General features: G+C 49.8%; 1 protein-coding gene across 5 annotated transcripts in view; it reads left to right on the plus strand.

The window, feature by feature from the left end:
- The window catches only part of BCL6B (BCL6B transcription repressor), a 91305-nt gene extending 82139 nt beyond the window's left edge, over positions 1–9166 (plus strand). For all 5 annotated transcript variants that reach the window (XM_085637754.1, XM_085637753.1, XM_085637752.1 and 2 more), the window contains 2 exons: positions 1429–1566; positions 7333–9166. In XM_085637754.1, coding sequence (XP_085493880.1) covers positions 1429–1566; positions 7333–7473 — 279 coding nt within the window. In that variant the 3' untranslated portion in view covers positions 7474–9166. The remainder of the gene's footprint in view (positions 1–1428; positions 1567–7332) is intronic.
- The last annotated feature ends 1462 nt before the right edge of the window (positions 9167–10628 follow it).

Consider the following 10628-nt stretch of genomic DNA (forward strand, 5'->3'; position numbering starts at 1 on the left):
GTGGTGAGACCGGTGCCCGGTTAAAATTATGGACAAATGGCGTCCGTTAAAGAATCCTTCACGGACAGACGGCCGAAATTATGGACTGTCCGTGAAATTTACGGACGGTTGGTCACCCTAGTCGGGGATCACTGCAAACAAGGGCCGTGGGATTACTGCAGACAGTGTCTCATGTGCCTCACTCAGTGGCCAAAGAATGCTGTTTCTGAGGGGCATGTCCTGCTCATACTGTTTTGTTAATTTAAGAAAAACTGTTCCCGTACTTTCTCTGAAAAGACAATCGTCCCAGGATGCTTAATTGCGACCGCTAAAATGCTTCAGCTGAAGCATAAGGCAGGGAGTCTCCTGTGCTGTGAATTCGAGGGAAGGGCAGACAGCTAAACCAGCCTTCTTGCCAGGGTGCCTGCTTCCCTGAAAGATATATGATTGGGAGCAACTGGTGAATCTGCAATTGTAAAAGCTGCTTGGAAGCTGGTGTTGGCTTTAATTGATGGACTTGAAGATTCCTGATGAAACAGGCGTATTCTTTTTGAGTGATGTTGCAAGAGAGTTACCCACTGAGCTGTGAAGTGTCTGCTTTTAAAGGACAGTTATAAAAAAAATTGCACTTTATATAGTTGGGCGTTACTAAAATCTATATTTTGAAAGTACTTTTTCATCTTGCGCATTTTTTCACATTTTGTAGCAGTCTATCTTATATTGTGTGCAGAGACGGTCCTTCATGACATGATGTGTTTTTCTATTAAATCAATTATCTTTGTTTTATTGATTCATTTCTATGCTTGGGGGCCCCTGTCTGCTGCCCTGGTCTTTCTTTATTGATCGTGTGCTCAGCACATCTACAGCACGCTCAGGCCTTCTGCAGCTGAGGCCCAAATCTGGCAGAGAGGAAAAGGTTAAATCATTCACACCAAGTGTGTCAACTGAAAAAAGTAAATGCACGAGAGGAGCCCAGTCTAGGCCGTTTGCTCGCCATCATGCATCGCGAGTTGGCGTTGCAGCGCGCGCAATGTACATTTTTTATTTATTTACTTAACTCCGTTCTGCCGTATGCCGGAGTTTACTACCCCTCACCCTGCCCCTCCCCGCCTCACCGCCCAGCAGCACTCCCTTGGCAAGCCGCCACTGTCTGAAAGTCAACGCTTCGAAAGGAAGGAATTGGCAGTCCATTGAGTATGCAGTTCCAGGTTGTACTAGGGTGCCTGAGGCATAGAGTGATACTTGTTCAAAAGACTACCCATAGAAGAGGCTGCATTTTGGGAAAACCTAGAGCCGGAAGTCACCATCTGAGTCTGGAAGGTATACAAGAGAGAACACTAAAAGTCAATGCTTCATGTGTGATCTTAACAATATTCGAGATCAGACAAATTCCTCTCTAACTGTCTCACATTTTCTTCTTTGCTCCCATCTCTTTCTCGCCCGCCACAGGTGGCCCACCTCCGAGCCCATGCCCTGATCCACACTGGGGAGAAGCCATACCCGTGCAAAACCTGCGGCACGCGTTTCCGTCACCTGCAGACCCTCAAGAGCCACATCCGGATCCACACCGGGGAAAAACCATACCAGGTGAGTGCCACAAAACATCAGAAGCTAAGAAACTATAATGCGCCGGGTGCCACCCAGGGCTGGGGCACATGGATAAAAATGGTACCATAAGTGTCACCCAGGGCTAGGGCACAGGGACAAGCATTGTACCATAGGTGCCACCCAGGGCTAGGCCACATGGATAGGCATTGTACAATACATGCCACCCAGGGCTATGCCACAGGGACAGGCATTGTACCATAGGTGCCACTCAGGTCTAGGCCACAGGGACAGGCATTGTACAATACGTGCCACCCAGGGCTAGGCCACAGGGACACGCATTGCACCATAGGTGCCACCCAGGGCTAGGCCACAGGGACACGCATTGTACCATAGGTGCCAGCCAGTGCTAGGACACAGGGAAAGGCATTGTACCATAGGTGCCACCTAGGGATAGGCCACAGGCACACGCATTGTACCATAGATGCCACCCAGGGCGAGGCCACAGGGACAAGAATTGTACTAAAGGTGCCACCCAGGGCAAGGCCACAGGAACAAACATTGTACCATAGGTGCCACCTAACCAGTCTTAGGCCACAGGGACAAGCATTGTACCATAGATGCCACCCAGGGCGAGGCCACAGGGACAAGAATTGTACTATAGGTGCCACCCAGGGCGAGGCCACAGGAACAAACATTGTACCATAGGTGCCACCCAGTGCTAGGCCACCGGGAATAGCAATGTACCATAGGTGCCACACAGGGCTAGGCCACAGAGATAAGCATTGTACTATAGGTGCCACCCAGGGCTAGGCCACAGGGATGAGCATTGTACCATAGGTGCCACCCAGTGCTAGGCCACAGGGACAAGCATTGTGCCGTAGGTGCCACCCAGGGCTAGGGCACAGGGACAGGCATTGTACCATAGGTGCCACCCAGTGCTAGGCCACCAGGAATAGCATTGTACCATAGGTGCCACCCAGGGCGAGGCCACAGGAACAAGCATTGTACCATAGGTGCTGTGAGAAGTTGGCCTGCTATATGCTGTCCACTAATTATAGTGGGCACCTTGTATCAGTCCAAACAACCCCTTATGGTGAATAGGTTAAAGACAACCTTTATTGAAAGCTATCCTAGTGGTAGTTATGGAGAGCAGCCTTCAGGCTGTCTTGAAGGAATGTAAAGCAGCTTGTTTTACCAGTCTATAATCTCTTGAATGACCAAATAAATGGACAACCACACCAGGTATATATTTAAAATATATGTATTTAAGATAAAACACACCCCTCTAGTCTCTTTGAGGATGGAGTTTGAAGTATTTAATTTACAAGTTAGCAATCAACAGTAATAGCACAAATACACGTTTGGGCCCTAGGGGCGTATCAAACCATATACCAATAAAGTGGTATAAAAACCACGACTGAACTAGACACAGGGCCTAGAGCCTGTAGAATCGCTGGGAACCCAAGGAACCACCCAAGGTAGTGACACAGGGGACCCACGGGGACTGTGTGCAGTATGTAATCACAACCGCAGGTTCCCATTAGCTTCTATGGGCAATGTCGCGGTTGGAAATTTAAAGATTAAGGACACTTAGAATCAAGTCAGGACCAAACCCTTTTGGACTTAGGAAGTTCTTGGGCTAGCACCCACGGGAGCACCGGAGTACTCGTGTTACCTCACCCAGGGAAGCCGGGTGCATAGGTGTCTTTTGGTGTCGGGTCGAGTCGTCGATTTCAGTGGGAGCTGGCGAAGAACTGCTTCTGTCGTGAAGAGGAGAAGTGTCCGAAGCGATCCAAGCCTGGATCTAGGATGGAAGGAACCTGAAAACAGAGGGGACCGAGTCTGGGTCACTTACCAGTGACCAAGGGCAGGATGGACCAATGCCCACAGATGTCGGGTGCTTCAGGTGAGTTGACGGGTGACTTGACTCTTCAGCCACGAGGTCCAGGAGGCGCCGATGATGACCAGGAGCTGGATTCGAGCTGTCTCACGAAGTCTGTCGAGTGCTGCGGTGTCGGCGACCAGATTGGACCCAACAAGCCTTGGCAACGGCAAGTTACTGGAAATTAGAGAAAGGACTGCGGTGCAGACCAGCAAGGTCTAGGGGACTCACCCAGCGAGGGTAAGTTGGGGCACATATGGAGCAACCAGGAAAGCCCAATCAGAAGAGGAGTTGCCTTCGTGGGGACCTACTAGCCAACGGGCTAGCGATCGCGAAGGAGCCTCGAGAGGTTGCACTTGAAACTGGCCCACGGGTCACTCGTGGAGTGGAGGCCAGCAATCTTTGGTGCAGGAGGTGCTCAAGGCTGGGGCTACTTGGAGCCCAAAGCACAACTTCGAGGAAGACCAGGAAGATGATGTTACTGCAAAAGTTCACGGTGTCCAGGGGTCACAGTTCCACGTCACCCACCATAGCCACGGGCCTCAGCTTTGCTGTGGACTCAGGGTAGCCTCGGGGAAGTCTGGAAATCCACCTCTGGTGATGCAAAGACTTCAGCGTGAGCTTCAGCGATCTAGACTGGTCAGTTGCTTCTTTGGTGCCTGCCAAGCAGGTGAGTCACTCCTTGACCCCAAGGGAGATTTCTTCAGTCTTCTAAGCAAAGTAGAACGTCGAAGGTCCAGGATATATATTGCAGAGTTTCATCCAGGGTAATCTAAAGTCGCAATGACTGGGTTGCCATACTTATACAAAGTTTGGGGGTTGGACATACTCTAGGGACCCACCTATGGGAGGGTTTGGAAAGAGGGGTGGTTACACCCATTTCCTTTGTCCAGTTTCACGCCAGAGCAGGGACAGGTAGCCCCTGCAACCAGTTTGAACTGGACTATGCACAGGGACACCAAGTGTGCCCCCAGTGCAGGACTTCAAAGCACTAGAGAGTGCTCCCGCCCAGCCCCAATACACATCTGCCTGTCTGGGGAGGTGGTTATACCTCCCTGGGACAGGAGACCTATTGTCCAAGCCTCCCCTGCCGGAGTTTCGGTCAGCAGCAGGAGGCCAGACCCGTGTCTGTGGCAGAGGCATCCATTTTGTGATGCCAGGGCTGTAGAAAGTCCTACCGGGTTAGACCAGTGTGAACATGTCTCTCCCTCTAGAACGGTGGAATGCTACCCCCGCCGCCAGAACTGGCGGGGGGGTAGTATTCCAAAGCGTTTGACACCAAACACGACATGTTTCTGTGCAGCCATCCCAAAGTTAGCATTTACCGCAAGGTTATAATGCACTTAAGAGTATATGCTCAGGCTGCACCACAAACAGCATCAGAGGAGGTACTCCGAACGCTGCAGAGGGGCTCTGCTCATGCAGGGGCACCCTCTCACATAACAACCAAGCACTCTGCCTTCAGGATTGTTAAGGCCTGCCATAGGAGTGACTTATAGGTTTTAGATGTGTGTGTAATGATAATGATATAGGTGGCCTATACCACTGTAAGGGGTGCAAGCACACCCTTACCCAGGCTGCAGTAGCAGACCTGTGGTGCCATTTTGGAGTGCTTCCCAGGGGTGGCATAATGCATGCTTCAGCCCCTGGTAGGCCTCTGAGGAACCTATGCCCTAAGTACATAGTATACCATATACTAGGGGCTTATAAGGCACTCCAGAATCCAATTAGAAATGTACCTAATGTACATGGAAACCATTTTCGAGAGGAAGCAGCTAGGCTGGGGTCCTGATTAGCAGGGCCACAGCCAGATTAATGTCGAAAAACAGTAAAACACCAGCAAAAAGTGGGGGTACCCATGTGAAGCAGATCCTACTCTCCCACAGGTGCCACCCACTGCTAGGCCACAGAAACAAGCATTGTACCATAGGTACCACCCAGTGCTGGGCCACTGGGAATAGCAATGTACCATAGGTACCACCCAGTGCTAGGCCACAGGAGCAAGGATTGTACCATAGATGCCACCCAGTGCTGGGCCACTGGGAATAGCAATGTACCATAGGTGCCACCCAGGGCTAGGCCACAGAGACAAGCATTGTACTATAGGTGCCAACCAGGGCTAGGCCGCAGAGACAAGCTTTGTGCCATAGGTGCAACCCAGGGCTAGGGCACAGGGACAAGCATTGTGCCATAGGTGTCACCCAGTGCTAGGAAACATGGACATGCATTTTACCTTAGGTGCCACCCAGTGCTAGGCTACAGGGGCAGGCATTGTACCATAGGTTCCAGCCAGGGCTAGGCCGCAGGGATAAGCATTGTATCATAGGTGCCAACCCAGGGCTAGGCCACAGGGACAGACATTATACCATAGGACGGTAGTCAGGGAAAGCTGGTCGGAGCGGAGGTGTCTGTTGGGTACGTGGAATGTGAAGCGGTGATTCAGGTATGCTGGTCCAGCGTTGTGAAGGGCCTTGTATGCGTGGGTGAGGAATTTGAAGGTTATTCTTCTGTCGACTGGGAGCCAATGGAGATCACTGAGGTGTTGAGTGAATCGGCTGCGACGGAGGATGTTGAGGATTAGTCTTGCTGCCACGTTCCGGACATTCTGGAGTGTTTGGAGGAGTTTCTGGGTGGCGCCAGTGTAGAGTGTGTGCCATTGTCGAGTCTGCTGTTGATGAGGGCATGGGTGACTGTCTTCCTAGATTCGGTAGGGATCCATCTGAAGGTTTTTCGAAGCAGGCGGACTGTGTTGAAGCAGGTCGAGGATATGGTGTTTATTTGGTGGTCCATTGTGAGCGAGGAGTCCAGTACAATGCCAAGGTTTTGTGCGTGGATCGTGGGGGTAGGGGGACTTCCTAGAGTAGAGGGCCACCAGGAGCCATTCCAAGCAGAGGGGAAGGCTCCCAGGATGAGGACTTCTGTCTTGTCCAAGTTGAGCTTAAGGCAGTTGCCCTTCATCCAGTCTGCGACGGCTTTTATTCCTTTGTGGAAGTTGTCACTGGCGACAATGGGTTCTTTGGTGAGGGTGAGGATCAGCTGGGTGTCGTCAGCGTAGGAGACCATGTTGAGCGCGTGGTTCCTGATAATGGCTGTCTGGGGGGCCACTTAGACGTTGAAGAGGGTGGGGCTGAGGGAGGAGCCCTGGGGTACTCCGCAGATGATATCTGTCGCTATCAAGAGGTACGGTGGGAGTCTAACCCGTTGTGTTCTGCCGGTGAGGAAGGTGCAGAACCAGTTGAGGGCCTTGTCTTGGATACCAGCGTTGTGGAGTCTTGTGGCTAGGGTGTAGTGGGAGACGGTGTAGAAGGCTGCAGAGAGGTACAGTAGAACGAGGGCCATGGTTTCGCCCTGGTCAAGGAGGGAGTGGATGTCGTCGTTGGGGGCGAGGAGGGTGGTCTCGGTGCTATGATTGCTACTTACAACACTATAGGACACCGCACTATGAGGGTGCCATAAGACTGATTAGTGGCTCAAACGTCAGTCACTGCTTATATCTAGTGTTATCTACAGGCAGTCAGTTTGAATCTTGGCAAGGCCAATGCAGCAATTAAATCCAGGTTGATAAGTTTAGTAACAACAATATGTGTGATAGTAACACCTACTCCCCCTCAGCAAGACTATAAGGGTCAGCATGTGCTTCTCTGCTGTCCTCTGCCTCTGTTTGTTCTCATTGCCTTTCTCTTTGGCACTCATCCCTGGACACATGTGTGTTATACCTGTCGTGTGGAATGTTGGTGTGTGATGATGCTGCGGAATGTTAGGTGAGTGAGGGAATCCGTTGTAGGATGGGCTGCGCAGCAGGAAGGCTGCTCCTGGTGGGGCTCTTCATAACATCTTACTTAATAAACCTACTTATGTAATCTACCTTGGAACTGGACATCATCTTTGTACAACAATGACTCACAGACTTCTATGTTTTTCAGTGTGAGGCGTGTGACCTGCATTTCCGCCACAAGAGTCAATTGCGTCTGCATCTACGCCAGAAGCATGGCGCCATCACAAACACCAAGATAGCCTACAAGGTGCTGTCCGGACCGTACGCCACAGGAGTGGTTGTCTTCTGACCCGCAGGACGGGTCATCACCCTGCAGCCGTGACACCACACCAGTCGGTTTATTTACTACAGCCGACGGCTCCTGCACATATACTGCTTGTATAATGTTATCTGCATCCATTGCCAAATACTCTTTATGCTCATCTCGGCCTCCAGAGGTAGTGGGCTCCCACCTATCAGTTGGATGGATCAACTCCAAGGTTTCATTCGCAACAACAACGTCAAGCTTCTACATGGGTTCAGATTAAAGTCACGTCGATGTGTGCATATCCGCCAGTCGAATAGTCTTCTAATTGCCAAAGATCTGGAGAGCACAAGCCATAGTTAACTCTTGTCTCACCGATCAGCGTCGCTGCCAGCTTCATTTTATCCAGTGAAGAAATGAAGCCTTCACTCATGCTATGACCTACAACAAGCTCCTCTCTCTGATTCCAATGCGGCGTGCACAGGTAGCTGCGGATCCGCAGGGTGGATCCTCTCCGTGTTGAAAAGACAATAGCCGCTTCCCACCCGAAGTGCCACTGTTACCGTACATGACAGCACGCAGACCTGCAGGGCAGGTTCCAGTGTTCTCTCGCTGAGCGAGTCGCTGGCTGGACTGGCTCACTATGTTTGCCGCGTTTGGCTTGTTACAACTCCCCCCATCAGATCATCGGACCAGTTTCTATCGATGCCTGGCGCAAGTTAGGTCTTTTGTTGAAAGACATTAAATATATTCTATAGGAAGCAGACAAGGAAAGCCAGCCTCAAGACACTAAGCAGCCATATTGGAATGGGAAGGAACTGATTTCCTTAAATGGAAACATAACCAGTACTTTGGCATATGTGGATTTAGGGTGTGTTGAAATGAAGTGATACCAAATGTAGTCCACGTCAGAGATGGGTTGTCGTTGCCAAATTTACAAAATGTATTTATCCCAAAATGTTTCACCTTGTCTCACTATTTCATTTCCTATTGATTTTAGGCTCGGAAAGCGTGCTAGTCTATCACTATGAAAGGCACATGGCATGCAAAGAGGCTGGTAGGACTGGGGAACAATCATTCATAATCGGCTACACACAATTTGTGACTGGTTCGTCCCAAATCCAATTAATATTTAATTGGTCATTTGCCAGGTGGGAAAACTCCAGATTCTTCTATCAGCCAGTCCCCTTGGAGAAAAGGGGGATTTATTCAACCTGCATGTTTTCATTAACTCCCATTTAGACTCTTAAGTAATCAAACATGTTGAAGCTCAGAAACTAAGGGCATCTGAAATATATCATGGCCTCAAGAGCACGAGCCAGCCACTCTGTAACGTACTGGCAAACCATGTCATGCTTATGCAACACGTGATGTCAGAGATCAAGCACTTGAATTATGGCGGTCTTCAACCAGGAAGAGAGGAGCAGGAACAGGAAGTGACCTCACTGCAGGCAGTCGGCACTATCCAAGCCTCCATTAACTCCTCTCTTATTATTAATGCGGATGTGCACGGGGAGACGGTAGGGGGGGTTAGGTTACTGTAAAAGGGAGGATATTTAGCTTTGAAAGCGATATTCATAATGGCTTGCGAGCAGTTAGGAAGTTTTTTTTAAAAAAAAGCATTTTGCTGGTCAAATAATTTTGCCTTAAAGCACATTTTTCTGGAAGAATGTGTCCTCTGCTAGTGTTTAATGTGCTGTTTTATCAAATAAATAAAATGCTACTTCTAACATAAAAACATTTGTTTTTAAGACCTGCATCGATTTCGCATTGTAAAGTGTTGGCATTTATATAGTGCTTTCCTTTCCACTTGTGAGGCCTAAGGCACTTTGTGGGTGGCCCGATTGCGTTATTTATGTAGTGTCTTTGCTCGTAAAGTGCCCCAGTTTGTATGCAGTTCGTGGACGCCTCTCAGAATACGTGGTTCAAATGGACTGGTTTGTACTTTGGTCTGCATGGGACATGTTTGGTGAGGTTTACTCTACGTGGTGAAAGCGCGGTGCTCCAAATGGTACAAGCATTAGTAGCAGGTGTAGCAGAGAGTGTGCGAATAGATGTTGTCGTGCATGCAGGTGCTTACCAACTGTGGGTGGTCGGGATCAGATGTAGAACCCGCTGCTGACGTGCAGCCTCTGGGTCCACCAAGACATATGGAGTCCTCTCAAGCAGCATCAAAAAAACACCCTATGGAGAAGCTCTTGAAATCCCAAAGTGGTACTATAAGCAGAGCACCCAAGCGTGAGAGAGGACCAGGCCACAGGAAGCAATGTTAAACCACCAAGGGAGGGCTACTTTGAGTCCACCCATGAGCGACAGAGGACCAGCCAATTGGAAACGCCTAGGGGTGAGGGCGGCAAGGAGTGGAAGACAGAAATAGCCCCTACTACTACAGTCAGAAGGTCTAAAGCTGAACTGAACGCACCCCAGACCCTAGGAAAAAGCACCAGCCAAAAGGTATGTATTAGCTTAATAACCCGTATGGCCCGACAGAGAGACAAAAGTGTGTATGAGACAGCGCCTAGAAGAAGAAAAGCACTTTCATGGCCTTTTACTGCCCTTTCTTGCTGGTATATGTATGTACTACGGAAGGCAGTATAATTGTTCTGTGCATGTTTACAAACAGCCTCGAGAGCCTATAATTTGCTAACTGTCTGAGACCTGCATGTTTCCCAGTTTCACGAAAAGCAGCTCTGCCAGAAATCAAAAGAAAATTGAGCCCGGGCGGAAAACCCCTCTCGGTTCTCGGAGTTTGCAGAGTTTTCTGCACTCCTCTGAGCAAGTGGAGTTCCGAGAAATTGTAGAGGAGTTTTTTCCTCGCTCGCACTCCCCAATGTCAATTTGGCAAGCGAGCGAGGAAAATCCATGAGATTCTTCCTCGCCTGCGCTCCCCAACATCAAGATGGATATTGCAAGTGAGAAAAATCCACCTCCCGGCAAGATTTCTCAACGCGGGCTGATGCGACCGCACACGAATCCTTTTGATCGCGTTGAGAAAGTTGCTGCTCGAGTTGAAAATCTACCCGAGCGGCAGAAAAGAAGCCGCACCCTCTTGTGCTGCACATGGTGCCATTTGTGTTTATTTTCCAGCGCAGGACAAACACCCGGCGCTGAAAATCAATGCGAACAGGCATGATCAAGTGCAGTCCGCGTACGCGGAACTCCGCAAACTCCGCCCAGGCTTAAAGAGAATACAATTTCCA

The sequence above is a fragment of the Triturus cristatus genome, chromosome 12, assembly GCF_964204655.1.
Source record: "Triturus cristatus chromosome 12, aTriCri1.1, whole genome shotgun sequence".
NCBI classification, from domain to species: domain Eukaryota; kingdom Metazoa; phylum Chordata; class Amphibia; order Caudata; family Salamandridae; genus Triturus; species Triturus cristatus.